This window comes from Triturus cristatus, chromosome 10 (assembly GCF_964204655.1).
Source record: "Triturus cristatus chromosome 10, aTriCri1.1, whole genome shotgun sequence".
Taxonomy (NCBI): domain Eukaryota; kingdom Metazoa; phylum Chordata; class Amphibia; order Caudata; family Salamandridae; genus Triturus; species Triturus cristatus.
This window is the reverse complement of record NC_140593.1, coordinates 229,482,725-229,501,138: the sequence shown is the minus strand read 5'-3', so window position 1 is coordinate 229,501,138 and position 18,414 is coordinate 229,482,725. Positions and strand designations below refer to the sequence as shown.

The window sequence follows — 18,414 nt, the reverse complement described above, 5'->3', positions numbered from 1 at the left end:
AACAGGCCTCACCAAAGATGAGCAAATGTTTAAATAGCGTTTCTTTGCGATGCAGGTACTGACCCTTGCTTGGCAACATTTAACCTTCCTGTAAGTGAGCCCAAAACACCCTCTGTCTGGTACAATAAAGCCTCTGCAGGTTCGGTTACACAAATTGCTCAAAAAGACACATTTTGTCCTAAACAAAATAACTTTCATGGACCCTATACACGTTTGTTGTTTCTCTCAGCTCTCTTTACTATTGGGCCTATGAACATGGTAAAATCAGGCACTATTTCTAAATGGAAATTTTTACATTTTATAGATATTAATGTGGACCACCTTTTCTTAGAAATGCAAATAAACAAAACTGACTAAGTCAGAAAACAATAAGCACATTACTTTAAAAAAACCAAAAAGTCAAATGGTTCTGGCCTTGGCAAGCTGGTGCAATGGTAGATTAAAAATATATATATATTACACGCAAATGCATGTGCTACAAAAATAAACCGAAGAAAAGAGATACCGCCCAAAAGGGGCAGCCATATGATTGCAATACAAATTTTAAAAGTAACAAAACAACCATTGCATATCATTTTAATTGAGCAGTAGCAATATTTCCTAGTAGGCATGTGTTCATAGTACAGGTATAGAGACCTTTTTCAGTTGTTTTTTTTTTTTATTTAAATTTTTTATTAGGGTTTTGCATGCATTTTATCACATTGATCTTTCACAGGTATAAAAGTTAATCATTTTAGCACATCATCATGAACCTTTGCGTAGCCTGCAGTGGGTGGGTACTGTAGTCCATTAGCTACTGAATCCTCCTGTTATGACCCGAAAGACATGTCTCCCACCGGTGTGTTCTGACAGACCCCTGTACATCATATCGCGGTGGTGCCTACATTGCCCATCTCGTTCGGGGTCAGCTCTGTCTCCCCAACTTTGTCTATTCAGCGTTCCCTTCTTTCCCAGTATAACCGTCAGGTCGTACAACTAGGACAATGGCATGTGAACTGCCAACGGGGCGACTGCCACCTTCGGGGTGGCTTGGGAAGGGTCCTAGGGAGGGGGGACCCTGAAACTGGGAAAAGGGGGGGGGGGAAGCAGGGAGTGAAGCCTGAGGGGGGGGGGGGGGGAAGGGTGCGGGACTGACAAATAGGAAGTTCCCGTGGTGGATTGTGTATGGACAGATGGCAAGTGCGTGTGGCGCACCCTGGGGCTAACTAGGGGGAGGGGGGGCGGGACTACTGTTCGACGCGGTGCAGGAGACTGGGTCCGTACTCGCCCTTCGCGTCTAGGTGTGCTACCTGCCTATTGAGCCGTCCGCGTCCTCTGCTGGTCCGGGGTGGTCGGGGGAGGCAGAAGAGGCGTGGGGGGTGGGTTGTGTCGTGTCCGGAATGTCTCCCGTTGCGTATTTTTGCTTAAAAAGAATGAGGAGCTGTGCCCACTCCATAGATATCGGATGTTTGCGGGCACCCTTCGCCTCTTCCTCCCTCAGCAGCTCCTCCTCTGCCGCCCCCCATTTGAGCAATGCACCCGCCCATGCCGGACCAGACTGCCCCGCTGGGGCCCTCAAATGCATCGCGATGTTCCTCTTCGCGAGGAGAATGGCCAAGGACATGAACTTCCATTGCACCTTCGCGGTTTTCTTCCTCTGGGATATCCCCAGCGACCTTTTTCAGTTGTTATGCAGATAATGGGAAAATGATTCTTATTTGCACAAAGAAAGGGACCCTTGCGTTTGAGTTGCTGCAGCCTGAATGCCTATTTTAAATGCACAAGGATTTAAAAAACAAGATTATAAATCAAAATAAAAAGTATTGGCTTAGGAAAATATATTGGTGCACCAGCCCTGTAAGCGAAACACCATTCTTTTGAAGTAGATGTGCACATGTGAAACAATGCCAGTCACATTGCAAGAGAGCTAGTGATTGCAGTGGGCTGACCCATTGCCCTTTGCTGAATGCTGCGGTGGTGAAAATAACATGAATAAGAGCCGAACAGACCAACTGATGAAGAAGTATGACTCAAAGTATGTTATCCTCTGTAAAGGTTACTTATACAGAACCAGTACACTGAAGCTTCTTGGTACTATAATAACCTAATCATAGAGACAGTGGCAGAGCTCATTTAAGAAGTACATTTTCAAGTGTAATAAGTGAAGATTTAAAATTATTGGGTAAGGGTAGAGCAGTATTATTCCTACTGTATGCAATTGAGAAGGTGCTGTTGCCGAAGTTGACAGTTCTAGGAATCGTGAGAAGAAACATTTTATTCGACCTTCAACTCAGGGAGTGTCTGTCCAAGCTGAATTTACATGCAATAAAATGTGAGCAGTGTTCAAAAACAGCTTTATGGACTATGAACCTAATAACAATTATTTAATGGGCCGCAAGCCTATGTAACTGTTTTAAGAAAGGTTAAATATTTTGGTATTTCGGCACCTTGCAAATCAAACAAGCATCCACATTGTTTCAGTAATTTGTCACCGTTTGATGAGCCACATTGCCATAATAGAGGCGAGACTGAACATATGCTTTGATCAGAGGAGCGTAAAGTCAATTATGAGTGACTGGCAGAATATTTTTTGGAATGTTCAGGGTTCAATTACTGAAGGCCAGGTCAGAGAATCCAGGGCACATGTGTCCTCAGGAATAATTGGCAGCTCGGTCTTCACTGGATTTAACTTCAAGCAGTTCTGTGACACCCATAGGCATACCAGAAGACTCTTCACTAGGAAAGAAGTATTAGATTGGTCTTTCCAAACCCCAAATATCAATTGTGGTTCCTCTGTGTAAAAGTAAAATTGCGCACCCACTTTCTTCAACAATTTGGTCATAGGGTGCATGTAGATATTGAACAAAAGAGGAGAAAGTATCCTGCCATGGGGGACACCTCAATATAGAACTGTGGGTTTGTACACATTCAGAATAATTGCTATGATTTCATAACTATGTATTTTTATTTATGGTTTATTTTACATGAGGCTTGTGAGGCAGCTAAAGCTGACCCTGGGCTAGACCTAAAATGTACTCCATGCATGCATTGACCTGAATGAACCTCATATTAGCACCTACATGCCTTATTCATTTTTCAACCTCTGCTTGTTTGTGGTGTCTTTGGACATTATTTTTGTAGGAGTTGTGAGGTTTTCTAGGTAACTGATTTGGCAATGTGCAGGGAGTCTCTCTTGTGATTTTGAAAGGTAAAACAAATACAATGACCTGGTGCAAACGCCATGAGCTTCCAACTCTAGCTTGATCAGTGGGATCAGTTTTACACAGTAGTAGAATCAAGTTTACACGGTAATAAGTCAAGACTTGTCTTCCAGAACTTACCCTTTCACATACCATGCTATTTCTTTTGAGTGTATCTTTACAATGATAACTTACTTTTGATATAGTGCTAGACAACCATATTCCTACAATTTATTAGTGCTGTACATAAAAGATTAGGGGCCTTTTTTAGAGTTCGGTGGACAGGTAGGTTACTCCATCATAAATGTGATGGATATCCCGTCTGCCATATTACAAGTACCATAGGTTAAGATGCACTTGTAATACGACAAACGGGATATCCGTCATGTTTGTGGTGGTGTAACACGCTGCTGAGCTCAAATCGGGCCCTAAATCAGCCAACCTCTGCTCGAGCACTGGTTATCAGCATTTATATCAGTGATAACCATTTAACTCACTGAGACATCATCCCAGTTATTGAACACTAGACTACTTCTGAAGTAGTCTTTATGATTATTGCAATTAAATGGTGTAACTATTGTTATTTGACACTGTATAGTGTTATTTTGCCTTTTGTATAGCCTTCTACTACTGTAACTTCCATCACGCAGAGTATCACACTGCCTGTGATCACTCCACAGTGGCTCATCACAACTCTCAATTGCGCATACAATCAGGAAATGTGTGCACACAAACATGCTGTTACCGCACACAGAGAAAAATATTTATAGGGGACATTTCTCAGGAGACCCATTAAATAAGTACTGGACCTAGAACGTTGGTGGCGCTATGTCATATGGTTCGTACGAGTCACGCAGGACTGTGTATCTGGACGACATAAACGTCAGAATATGGAACAGAGTATGTGTATATATCAGCATATGTTAGCCTAACTCTTAGCTAGCTCATAGTGCTCCATCTGGACCCCTAACCATACAGGGTACCAGATGGTATCTGCAACCCAAGAACATGACCACTCTAATTTCCCAAGGATATCGTGGAAACAGAACTTCCCTTTTGTTGTTACTCAGGCATGCCTAAAGGGAGACACAAGAAAGATACAGATTGGCTGTTCAAACATTTATTGAAGCAATTGTATTCTAGTGTCAAAAGCTTGAGCTGCAATTATCAGTAGGATGAAACAAAACATTGTAACCCGCATTACAAGAATGGTGAAAAAGATAAACAATTCACTCATTATGAAAATATGAGGTATGATTATGATTAATTTAGATTTATACTCCTACCTAATACTACTTACACCATCGAGAGCATAATGGGAGTACCCTCTGCCAGATCTTTTGAGACAGCCTAACCCCCATACATGTGTATGATGTATCAGAAAGCTGATCTGGTGTAAAGCAGGCTATCGTCCTTTGCAAAATGGAGATTAGAGTCAGCAGGGCGGCATCTCCACCACAGGCACAGCGTTTAAGGATAATCTGCAGAAGTGCTCCTCTGCGGAATTTGGCTTAGAGGTGGTTTATTTTATAAAAGCATGATTCCAATCGCACTATTTCAGAGGTGCAGCGGACAATCAAATGCAAGGGCATATCTTTCAGTGTTCCTTAGCATGGGACAGAGTGTACAAACAACAAGATAAAATGCTTACTAAAAAAATGTGCTGCAAGCAGAATAATTACTAAGCATTTTAGCCTGTAAGTGCAAGACATGTAAAAAGTCACAATTTGGAAAAATATGACCAGTTTAAACGTGTAACTATAATGGAGACTTCTGCGCAGGCCCTTTGGAACCTTACAACAGGCTGGCATTGAAAGCTTTTCAACCCATCATCAAATGAACGCTAGTGCAGGTGTTCACAGAAAACACCACTGCCATGTGGTACTGCAACAAAATACGGCAGAGTAAGGTTGTGGACCCCTTGTCAAGAGGACATGGGGTCCTCTTGTTTCTCTGGACATGGTTGGAATGTCGATGTATTTTCCTGGTGGTTCAACAGCTGCTGGGATCTATGAATACTAAGGCGGACAAACTCAGCCAAAGAAGCCTAGGGGATCACAAATGGCATCTGCATCTGGAGGGGTGTTGCAGAGTCACTTTCAGCAGTTGGGAGAGCCTTGGTTAGATCTGTTCGCCACCGACGAGAATGTGCAATGTCAGCACTTCTGTGCTCTTGAGTTCCTAAGGTGGCTTTAGTTTGAAGATGCTTTTCGTCTCAAGTAGAGCTCCGGCCTCCTGTATGCCTTTCCTCCCATACCACCCCTGCCCAGAATTCTCAAGAAGATGAGTAATGACAGGGTCCAAGTCATCCTTGTGTCTCTGGACTGGAATCAGAGTTTGGCATCCCGAAGCTGTTGAGCATGGCCATCAATCCTCCAATCAGGCTGCCCCTTTGGGAGGATCTTCTGTCACAGCAGCAGGTGACGGATCCCCACCCGAACCTGTCAACACTCCACTTTCATGTGTGGAGATGGAACGGCGACCGTTGACAGCTTTCGACCTGCAAAGTTATCTTGGCAACCCGACGTCACTCCACCAAGATGGTATACTCTGGCCATTGGAAGATGTTTCTGGCATGGTGTACAGCCAAACTTGTTGACCCTTTATCTGCACCCCTTTCCCAAGTTCTTCTGTTTATCCTTACTCTGGCCCAGCAGGTCTCTTCATTGGGCACGTGGAAGGGTTATTTGTCTGCCATTTCCGCTTTACTGCGGCTGCCAGATCAGCCTTTTCTCTTCAAGTCCCCTATTTTAAATAGTTAACACAACACACAAAGGGTTGAGGCAAAGATCCTGCACCTATTACTAATGGTGGTCTGATAATATTGCGATGGTGCTGAAAAAGCCAGGAAGTGCACCCTTCTCCACTTCCTATTGGGTAAACCCAAATACAATCAAAGACAGAAAACGGAATTGGCACCTATCATTTGAAGAGTCTCATTAAAATAGATTAGGACATGAAGCATCCATAGCGACCAGTAGAAGAAGCCGGTCCAAAATTTGCTTGTAGTCGAAAACAAGTGTTCTTTATTCAAATATATTCAAATGCTTAAAATCCAAAGACCATAAAAGTGAATCTTTTAGCCAACGCGTTTCCACTCAACCTTTCATCCTTCTTAGGTCAATAAAATAGGTACCATTGAATTGGCTAACAATAAATATTTGTTATTCAGCGCCAAGATGCCTACAGGTGAACGTGTGCTTCTCAAATGCACGTGATGTTATGTACTTAGAAGTCTCTATCAGATGAACACGTTTCTTACCTTTGATAATGCCTTATATAGTAAAAACTCTTGTCTAGCTGCATATTACTTACTGACCAGCCCATCCTCCCCACTGGGCAAACGGATTTATAGGGATAGAGCTGCTTCGTTCAGGGCTGTAGTTCTACATGGAAGTGGTCAGTGTTCTTTGCGGCTCCAAGCTTCTGGTGTGGAAAGTTGTGAAAAGAAACTGACTTCAGCACGCTGGGGTGGTGCCTCTATATGCACTGTGCACATGACTTCCAGTGCAAATGACACCAGGCAGAGCTGAAGGTCCCCACCTACTGGCGCTCAGGGGTACTACTCGCGAAAAAGTTTACAGATCGATTCTGACGCCAGGGGATAATTCCAAAGTAAGGAAGATGCGGTTTGATAGTCTCTACCAGATAAGGCGTTACCGAAGGTAAGTAACTTGTTTTCTTTGCTTTTTTGTGGGAAGTAGGGGGGACATTCAATAGCAGATCATATTTGTTATTTGTTTTTATTTGTATTTATTAGCACACATAAGCTTCTTGCTGCTGTCTAGAAACATAATAGGCTAAAATAACATAGTACAAATAGAATGGGACAACAGACATAAAAAAGAGGTTTTATAAAAAGTTAAAAAGCCACAGTTTTACATGTTTCCTGAAATTGAAGACTTTTTTGTCTGCTTGCCATTTCACCAGTAAAGAGTTCCACAACTTGGCTGCAGCTGTTGAAAAAGATCTGTAACCATAGGTGACTGGTCTAGAGTTTGGGCCGTTAACAGATCATGGTTGGAAGAAAGACCATGGGTAGAGTGAAATGGAAGAAATTAGATGGGTAATAGATCTGAGCTACCGCTTGAATCACCTTGTGGACAGTTATCAATGCCTTCATCTTGATTCCAGAATGAATGGGCTGTCAATGGTGGGAGCTCAGATCTTGGGTAATGTGGTACCGACGTGAAGTTTTGGGACAATCTGGGCTGCAGTTTTCTGTTCCAACTTGAGGTAACCAATATGTTTTTCTGGAAGAGCCAGGTAGATGGAGTTGGCATACTCCCGCCTATACTTGAAAGTATTGCTCACTGAGATATGAAGACTGTTCCCAATGAAAGGCAGAATTAGTATAAGAATATGCGGTCAGACACAGCAGTTGTTGACCACGTTTGAGATCTGGATGAGCAGAGTGGGCTTGGAGACAATAAAGACACCAAGGTTCTTGGCTGAGACTGCTAGACCCATAATTTGAGTCCAAGGTGTATGTTCCCTGTAAATTGGAGAAGGCGAAATTAAAGTGATCTCTGTTGGCTCTAATTTAAGAAAATTGACATTTCTACCAGGGAACAATGGAAAGACACTTCAACATCACTTTGGAAATTCAATAAGTGGAATTGCTGGAAGAGGGCTGGTAAAGTCTGAAGGTGAGCAGAGTGGCATCAGCATAAATGTAGAGGCCGTTTCTGATTACACAGAAATGCCAGGAGATGCATGCAAAGATTAAATAACAAGCATTTACAATGCAATGGTCTCGGCATTGTTAAAGTTAGAGCTATTGGCATTGCTCATGACATTTTTGTTTTTTGTTTTTAAAACATTTAACCCCTTGTGTGCCACACCCTTTCCCCGCCCAGTGCCGGGCGTTGCATTAGCGGGCGGGGTTCATGACGAGCTGGACTCGTCATGGGCACAGCGCAACCGCGGCCCATGACGAGTCCAGCTCGTCATGGGCACACAAGGGGTTAAAGAAACGGCATTGTTATTTACAATGTCAATAGCTTAATCTCTCTCAAATGCGAGACCTATTGCATTTGCACCCACACACAGAGCCATACACACAGAGCCACACACACAATGCCACCCACACACACACATCCACCCACACACACAGAGCCACCTACACAGAGCTATTCACATAGAGCAACCCACACACAAATAGAGCCACCCACGCATAGCCACCTACAAAAAAAGCCACCCACACGGAGCCACACACACAGAGGCACACACATACGCACACACATAGAGCCTCCCACACACACAGCCACACACACAGACACAGAGCCACACATACATACACAGAGCCACATACACACACAGCCACACACATACAGAACCACACACACACACACACATAGATCTAGACACATACACATTGATCTTGGGAGCCAAATCAGAAGTGGCACCGTTGTTTCTAGATCTTTGCATTTATCACTAAAAATTAAGCATTTAAAAAATAAATGACTAATAAAAATTGACAGATGAAAGGTGGAAAAGACGTTTTGAGATTTAGGATTTTTGAAGCAGCGAAATACACAAGGATATTGTCCAAGACAGTAACTGGTGATCGTGTACAGCGCTCGGATACTGTTAAGTCGGAAACCCTCGGGTCAAGTTAGCACTATATAGAAACTGCCGAGACCTAAAAAAGGGCACAGGGATGTGGTCTGTGGCATTCGATAATGTGTTTTATGCAGGGAGTTTTGGGAAGGTACACATTAAAATGTCTACCAACACCAGAGACCCCCGAACCTCACCTGCTCCACTGTGACAGGTTCCCTTGTGAAGGCCATCCAGTACAACACAGGCCAGTACACGTAAGGGGACAAACAATGATAAGTCACGGTCCACCTATATTAACTCCTAACCCTCACCTGCTCCACGGTAACGGATCACTTGTGAAGGGTATCCAGTACCACACAGACCACTACGTGTAAGGAGACATGACATATCCACCCATGATACCCCTGCCCCCCAGCGACCCCCCCCCCCCCCCCCCCCTCCTCCAACGAGCCTCATCAGCTCCACGGTGACGGATCCCTTGTGAAGGCTATCCAGGACCACACAGACCAGTTCATGTAAGGGGGCAAAAGACGACACATCCACCTATAATACCTCCGAGCCTCACCTGCTCCAATGAACAGATCCCTTGTGGAGACTACCCAATACCACACGGGCCAGTACATGTAACGGGACCACAATGACACGTCCACCTACAATAACCCCCGAGCCTCACCTGCTCCACGGTGACTGACTCCCCGTGTAGGCTATCCAATACCACACAGACCATTACATGTAAGGGGGCAAGCTGACACGTCCACCTATATTACCCCGAGCCTCACCTGCTCCAAGGTCACAGATTGATCAGTTGTGTAGGCTATCCAATACCACACAGACCAGTACATGTAACGGGACATACACAATGACCCGTCCATCTACAATAACCACCGAGCCTCACCTGCTCCACGGTGGCCGGGTCCATGGACTCCACTCGGGCCGCCGCCGTCTCGTACTCATCCTCGCTGTTGTAGCCGGCGCCCCCCTCCTCTTCGTGCTGCTGGGGGCTGGCTCCTCCAGCGCCAATCCCTTGCTGCCGCCGTTGCCTCTTGCTGTGTCCGGGTCCGGAGCAGCAGCCACCTCCGCCACTGACTCAGTCTCCCTGGCCGGAACCGCCAGCGCCCCCTAACGAAGATCCTCCGCGAGGTCTGCTGTCCAACTGTGACCGGCCCCCACCCGGACAGGAGCCCGAGGAGAGGGAGCGAGCGCCAGGGAAAGGAGAGCGAACAGCACCACCCGGAGAAACAGGGGGAGGAGACCAGAGCAGCAGCCGGGCAAAGGACCCTGGCTGTCCCGCCCATCGGACTCACGGTCGAGGCTGCCTGTTCTCTTCGGCAGACGGCATGGGCTGAAAGTGCATGCCATAAATCTATTTACTAAGTTCACCGACTACTATTTCATCAGGTTGATAAAATGGAAGCGGATAACAGAAGTAGAAAAATAGAGCACTTGGTCACAAAGTGTCTTTAGGCAACTAACGCATTGATGCCCTCCCTCTCCTTCAATGCGCATCAGCGCTGAGGACATGAGCCAAAGGTGCCCGCGGAGAAAGCGGGTCACTGTTCCGGCATATCCACCTATGTCACCCCTCTCAATAGGCCACTACTTTTAACTTTTGCCAACACGACCTCAGGGGGGGCTGGAGTGCCTGATACGCCATGAACACTGTCTTTCTCCGAAGCAAGTTCAAGCAGAAATGCCTCGGAGAAACGCAGCGGCGGTTTTGAATTCGGGGGCGTGTTTTTCTTTTCTCTCCTCTTGCCATTGGCTGGAGGAGATAATTAGAAAAGTTGCAAAAAACACGCCCCCGAATCCGAAAAGGACGGGGCCTGTTCGGAGTGACGGACCTCTTCTCCAATGGCTGGCCAGCATTCAAGAGGCCAGCCAATGGAGAAGAGGGGCGGGTTCAAGCCCCTCTTCTCCAAGTCATTATATCTCGCGAGCGAGACTGCGCAAGCGCAGCCTTCGCTAGCCGAGACCTAAAAACTGGAAAAATAGAACCGTATGGGACTCTGTATATCAATTTACAATCCTAAGAAAGGAAAGCATGGCAGTTCTGTCAAATAAAAAGATAATATCCAATTAAGGAGGGTATCTGAGAAACCAGTGTTGATCAGCGTTTGGAATAGAATGGTGTTGCCGATATGGTTCATGGCCCCAAACAGGTTTTCCAGACTCAAAACTCCTCACCACTGATCCACCAATCTTAAATCATCTAAGGCTGGCAGGGCTGTTATCTCTGTGCTGTGCCATGTACACCATTCTGCTTGGAAAGCATCTAGGAGGATTTCTGCTTCTGCAAGCTAGGTCGCAGCCAATTTGTCCAACATTTGCCCAAAAGCAGGGTTGTACGACGGAACAACGCAGGCAAATAGGTTGCAACCCTTAACCATGCATTTTTTACCACACATTCTTTTTACAACGTATGTTTTTACAACGGATGCCATTACCACACATTGTTTATTCATTTGAAGACCAATGTATTTGTGGGGGGAGACCGCCCACACTCCCAACTTACCTTAAATGCGTGTTAAAGGCATTGTTGTAAAAAACGTACACATTATAAAAACAGGCATGCTTAAAAATGCGTGGTAAAGTCACAATGTGGTAAGAACCTCGTTGTAAAGGCTGTTTCCCAAAAGCAGAAGTAGGGAGATTGGACTTATTCCTCTTCAATTTGCTTTTCCCCTTCCCTCTGTTTGGTGTTTACACCATAATTTTTTTTGTGTTCATGTGACCAAAGGAGGTGGTCCGGTATAAGGGAAGCTCCCATATTCTTTTATTCTAAATCCTCCTTGTTTTTGTTTTGCCACCAACCTAGCCTTCCTCCCCCCTTTCTTCTCACTTGTTGTACCGACCTGTGGTAGATTTTCCCTCCCTCTTTCCCAGTTCTCTTTACAGTTGTTGATGTAGGAGAGCTAAACTTGATCCTGCAGAACACACTCCCCGGATCAGGCCTGATGAGCCAATCCAGATGTGAGGGGAGGTGTCTCCACCACTAGGGGCAAAGTAGATACGAGGTGTTTTACTCGGAGGACATTATCTGTAAGTGAAAGAAGGCCTACAAAAATGTCAAAGTAAATGTGTCCCCGGGCTGGAGCTTTTAATAATACAGTGTAAAGCCTCGTCCCATTAGTTAAGTGCAGTGATAGTGGTTTCGGTTGTCAGCTACTTAGTCTCCTCTTCTTCCTTGGCGATCTTCAGCTATCATACACACACACACACACACACACACACACACACACACACACACACACACATAAATGTATAGTAATCTTTCCATGCCAGTCTAATGTTGTGCTTATGATGGAAAAAAGGGTTCAATAATAAATGAAACGCATTCAACGCCACAGGGTGCCTCAAGAGCATGGTTTTGCACGCTATTTGAGCCAGCCTACCCCATACCACTTTTTGTGGTATTATATCCGGTTATAAGTTTATATGTGTCCAGCGTTTGTATTTGCAGTGTTTATACGTGGCTGAAGCAATGAAATACGCGTCGCTATGTATTCTCAGATAGCTGCTGCATGTGCTAGTCGTATTGTTTAGATTGCCCTTTTGCTTACATTTCTGCGTTTGTGTTGTAAAATAGGTATGCATCCAGAGGTCTGGAAAACTACCTTTTCTTGCTCATTAAATTACATATGTGAACCAGCTCAACTGTTTCCACTGAAACCTATCCTGAAACTTAAGCTCTGTAAAATTCCTACTGGTCATGTTTGTTGTAATCCTGCATGTGTGTTTGTTTAGGTTTGTGGGGAATAGGCCTACATTCTGTTCATGATTAGTCTCAAAGTCACTTTATATGAAAAGCTTTTATGGACTTTATTATTAAGCATAATGTTTCTCCCTGACCATTTTCATTAGTGTCTGAATAAATCTTTGTGTAATTACACAGTTGTTTCAAAGATTTCTAAACCTCTGCCTAATCCTTAGTGCTACAAAACATCTAAGTGTCTCTCCCCCACCCCCCAAATCCCCTCCCCTTGTTTTCTGCTCTTTTTACTGAAGGCGGCCGGAGGAACCATATCCCACCAGGTCAGCTTTTCCTATTTTAATGGATTTAATTCCCTCCTTAACAACATGGAGCTCATTAGAAAGATCTACAGTACTTTGGCTGGCAACAGAAAAGACGTGGAAGTTACCAAAGGTTAGCATACCTTTCTTTTCCTGTGGTTTCCCATGCTTTATTTGCTTTATGAAATGTTTGTGTGTTGAGGGTTCAGATGGAGCCTCTAATGACTGTACTGCCTTCCTGGCCCTTTATGTCTGTCTTTGTCTTGTATCGTGCCTACACGTATAACGTTTTTTGAACATTGAGAGCATTTTTCTTTGAAGCACGTGTGTTTGTAAGCACTGATGGCTGTATGTTTTGCGTGACACCTTAGCTAGTCCTGACTTTTTAGGCAACAGCAAGGTGTATTCTGGACCTTGTAGTTTAGCTTTATTAAGCAGCCAAAATTGTCCGTATGCAAAGTTGTGTTAGCTAAAAAAAATCAACATAGTCTCAGTATGACTTGAGTGTGCTTTACTCCTAAATGTTCGCTTCAAATTTGACATGCTCATGAAAGGTATGTGGTGTTCCCTCAAAATGGTGTACATTTACACTGTGTATTTAGGGACTAAACTCTTTAAATCCTCCTGATGTTATCAGTACTGCAGGGGTCCTCACCAACAAAGTGAGTATCCGGAACACACATGGTGTGCAGCTAGCTATCAAAGTATTTCAGAGTTTATTTGGGTTATGTCCGGCCATACTGGCAAGCATGGTCGTCAGCTGAGTTGAAGACATAGAAAGAGTACAGATGAATGTATATTTGCACCAGTGGAATTTCACACAATTGCCGGACCAAATAAAGGGAATGGGCTTTAAGCAACTTTTGTTTGTTTAGGTCTGGGGTTTGATGATACTTTTTGATATTAAAATGATATCTATAATAAACGTAGTCATTAGGGGCCTTTAACCACCCCTCTTAATTCATTGGTCTGTTATTGTGGAATTCACATTTTTATTCCGTCTACTGCAGCCATTGGCTCCCTTAACTGTGAAATGCTCTGCACACAAACTAGTTCCCTTCAGTCCATCTGACTGCTTTGAAAATGTTATTTTTGAGAACAAAAATATTACTTTCGTTTAGCATTTTTATTTTATATTTGCTAGGGCCTCCCCCCCCCCCCCCCCCCCCCCCCCCCCAAATGTTTTAGGGAACAAATTGCAAAACAAAACGATCATTGATTCGAACCATCGCCATTCTGAATTGAATTGGTAAGAGTAGATGTCCTTGAATTGTTTGCATACTTTGACTAGTCGTGATAATTTCATCAAAAATGCATGTCAGATGCCACTATCCTCATTTTAGGGCTTGCAAACCGCGCGCTTATTTTTAACATTTATTTACTTTTGTTACGTGTTTCACCCCTTTGGGGTCTCCTCCTATTACCCTCCCCTCCTACGATTTGGTGTGCTGGCTTTGGCCCTAACACAATTGCTTGTGCGAAACGTGGGTGGGTAGGGTCACAAACCTTGTCTCGTAATGGCAGACACAATAAAAACAATTCAGGCCACTAAAACTGATAACATTGTTTGGCTTTACGCATCTCAGAACTGGCATGCGTAAACGAAAAAATGGGGGAATAATGATTTTCTTTACAAAAAAGTATCTTGCAGATTCGTCAAGCTTCCCCAAAGTGGTGAGCAAAACCTAAAATCACTTTACCAATGGAAAGCTTCAGCTAACCACAGCTACAGAGGTATCATCACTGCCTCGCATATAAATATGTAGGCCGATCCATAGAGTCTAATATGTTATTTATTACCTTAGTTGAATGTGGGGAGAGGCTCTATCGTACAAGAGCTGATACAATCCCCGCCATTCTTCAGCAATAGTAATAAATAACTTATTATTTTCTGTGCATCAGAATATGTTGATCTGAAAGAAACACGTTAGTTAGATTCCTCACCTTAGAATATCCCCAGGCGTCAGACTGGATCCGGAAGATTTTTCGTCAGCAATACCCCTTGCGCGTCGCTAGGCGTCGTCTGCGGCTCCGCGTCCGTCGTCGGCGTCGTGCGCCGGGATGACGTCGTCGGAGTACTTAGACGCCGCCCTCGCGCGCTGACGTCAGTTCTTCTTTTTTCCGCGCCAGTAAGCGCAGATCCGGGAGAGCTACCCCTTTTAGTCTTTTTTGACTAAATCTTTTTGATCATTTTTGATCCCTGTCTGTCGACATCTGGTGCCGGTAGGATGCCTGGGTTCAAGGCTTGTGAAGACTGTCATCGACTGATGTCGGTGACCGATCACCACCGCCGGTGCCTCTATTGCTTAGGCCTCGACCACGACGCGGAGTCGTGCAACGACTGTCAGGCCCTGACTTCGAAGGCTAGGCGGGAGCGGTCCCGCAAGCTTCTCGAGCTTCGCCACTCGGCTCCGCGTCGTGCGCGATCCCGGTCCAGGAGGAGGTCCAAGGATCGCTCGCGGAGCCCTAGCCGACGCCACCATCGATCGTCGGGCTCCAAGTCGTCGGGTAAGTCCAAACACTCAAAGAAGTCCAAGAGGCGACATCGCTCTTCGGACTCCCCTCGCCGGTCGCGCGACTCGGCCGAGGGTCCAAGTGGTTCCACCCCCGCGGCTCCGGCGGAGCCGCAGGTGCCGCGTCCGCCCCCATACCTTCCGGTCCCTGGGGCTGACGCGGCGCCGGCGGAGATCAGTGCCTTCCTCTCGGCCATGAGGAGCCTGGCCCCGCCGTCGACGCCCGCTGGCGCGCCTTCGGGCCCCGCGGGCTCGACTGGGCGACCTCGCGTGCCGGCGGCTCCGGCCCCGGCGCCGTCGACGACTCCGGTCTCGACGCCGCAGGTCCCCGCGGGGCCCATGCCTGGGCCCCAGTCGACGCCGGTTGACCTTGTCACTCCTCCACCGGCGCCGACGCCTGAACCACCGACGCCGTCACCGGCGCCGCCGACGCCGACGCCTGTGACGCCGACGCCCCAGTTTAGCCCTCATCCGGACCCGACGCCGGCACGGCGTCCGCCGACGCCGCATCCGACGCCGCTAGAGACCTACCATCTCTACAGTCCGGTTCCGATCATTCCTCCTGTTTATCAGGAATCGGAAGAAGGGGGCGACTGGGAGGGGTTCGAGGACCCTCTGGCTGTTCAGTCACAGCTTTCTCAGGACTGGGCAGATGAACTGGGGGAGGCCAGCGGGCTGGACACCTCGCCAGACGCTGGATTCACTTCTCCTCCGACCGTGGCTTCGGAGGAGGGTGCAGCATTTTCTGTGGTGCTGCGCAAGGCGGCTGAGGCCCTTGGGCTCGAGTTGCCTGCCGTGGCTGTGAGGACCAACATCCTCACTGAGGTGCTTCAAACCTCAGCAAGCTCCACTGAGCCTCTGCTGCCGTTTAACGAGGCCCTCACTGACGTTCTGCAGGGCACCTGGTCCAAGCCCTCCACAGTTCCTCCTGTGGATAGGAACGTTGCCAGGCGCCACCGCCCTGCTCCGGGCGACCCCAGCTTCCTGTCCCAACACCCCACCCCCGAGAGTCTGGTTATCCAGGCCTCTACTTCCCAATCCTCCTTCCCGACCGCTCCGCCGGACCGGGATTCCAAGAGACTCGAGCAGTTTGGCAAGAAACTGTTCTCGTCCCTTAGTTTGGGCCTGCGGTCTTTAAATACCGCCTGTCTCTTGGACCGTTATTCCCATTCTCTGTGGGATACGGTGGAGGACGTGCTGCCCCTGTGTCCGGAGGAGGTCCGGACGCGTCTTTCCCAGGCTCTGGCCGATGGGAGGGATGCAGCACGGCACGCCATAAGATGTGGGCTTGACACCACGGACTCGCTAGGTCGGGCGATTTCCACCACGGTGGCGCTCCGCCGCCACGCCTGGATGCGGTCCACGTCATTTTCCGGGGATGTCCAGAACACCCTCATGGACATGCCCTTTGATGGCACTCGCCTGTTTGGTGAGAAGGCGGACAGTGCGCTGAACCGCTTTAAGGACTCCCGGGCTACGGCCAAGTCCTTGGGCCTCTCGGCTCCGCGGGCGCACACCTCCGCTTTTCGCCCCTTTCGTGGCCAAGGAAGGGGCGCCTCCTCACGTCCGCAAGCCACCAGCCGCAGAACCAACCTGCGCGCGGTCGCGGACGTGGCTTCCGCCGTGGCGGGAATGGAGGCCGACGTGGTCAGCCCACATCCACCCCGGCAGCATCCGCCTCAAAGCCTTCCTAGTCCGAGCTTTCAGGCCCATACCACGCCAGTGGGCGGCAGAGTTCGCCATCACCTGCTCCACTGGCGGTCCATAACATCGGACAGGTGGGTGCTGCAAATCGTCCGAAGGGGCTACTCCCTCCCCTTCGAGACGACCCCTCCAGCCATGCCACCGCAGCACCACCGTATCTCGGGGGATCATTTGGATCTTCTCCGCGAGGAAGTTTCGGCTCTCTTGGCCAAGGGGGCCGTCGAGCGCGTTCCGAGTCCAGAAGTAGGTCGTGGTTGTTATTCCCACTACTTTCTGGTTCCCAAGAAGGGCAAGGGGGGCCTGCGCCCTATCTTGGACCTCCGGAACGTCAATGCCTTCCTCCGAAAGGACAGGTTCAAGATGCTAACGTTGGCTCAGGTTTTAGCTGCCCTAGACCCTGGAGACTGGATGGTAGCGTTGGACTTGCAGGACGCATATTTCCATATCCCCGTCCTGCCGGCCCACCGGCGTTACCTGCGGTTCACGGTGGGCCAAGAGCACTTTCAGTTTACCGTGCTCCCCTTCGGCCTCACCAGTGCCCCTCGGGTGTTCACGAAAGTGATGGCGGTGGTCGCAGCTCATCTGCGCAGATCAGGGGTCCCAGTCTTCCCCTATCTCGACGACTGGTTGTTGAAGGCGGGCTCGCCCCAGGCAGTCGTCTCCCACCTCCAGACTACGGCGGATCTCCTGCATTTGCTGGGGTTTTCCATCAACGTGCCGAAGTCACACTTGAGTCCCTCTCAGAAGCTCCTCTTCATCGGAGCGGTTCTCGATTCGGCGCAGTTCCGGGTCCATCCACCGGAACAGCGGGTCCGGGATATACAGGCCCTGATTCCCATCTTTCGGCCTCTATCCCGGGTTTCGGTCAGGCTAGTGTTGCGGCTTCTGGGGCTGATGGCCTCCTGCATCCTACTAGTGCATCACGCCAGGCGGCGCATGCGGGCTCTGCAGTGGGACCTGAAGTTTCAGTGGGCCCAGCATCACGGCAACCTGTCCGACCATGTCTTGATCTCGGAGGGCACTGCACAGCAGTTGCAGTGGTGGCTCACGGACCGCGAGTGGGTCAAGGGCAAGAGCCTCTCCCTTCCCCAACCGGAGCATGTCGTAGTGACGGATGCGTCCCTCTTGGGTTGGGGTGGCCATATGGGAGAGGCGGAGATCAGAGGCCTCTGGTCTCCGACGGAGTCTCGTCTCCACATCAACCTGTTGGAGTTGAGAGCGATCCGGCTTGCACTGAAAGCCTTCCTTCCCTCTGTCAGGGGAAGTGTCGTGCAGGTGTTCACGGACAACACCACCGCCATGTGGTACTGCAACAAACAGGGCGGGGTGGGGTCGTGGACCCTTTGTCAGGAGGCTCTGCGCCTCTGGACATGGCTGGAACACCAGGGCGTCACCCTGGTGGTTCAACATCTGGCGGGCTCTCTGAACGCCAGAGCAGACGA

General features: G+C 48.0%; 1 protein-coding gene across 1 annotated transcript in view; it reads left to right on the top strand.

Annotated features, from left to right (window-relative positions):
• The window catches only part of SLC25A13 (solute carrier family 25 member 13), a 772,629-nt gene that overhangs the window by 303,912 nt on the left and 450,303 nt on the right, over nt 1–18,414 (top strand). Inside the window, exon 7 of the mRNA XM_085630870.1 lies at nt 12,750–12,888. Within this exon, the coding sequence (XP_085486996.1) occupies nt 12,750–12,888 (139 nt within the window). The remainder of the gene's footprint in view (nt 1–12,749; nt 12,889–18,414) is intronic.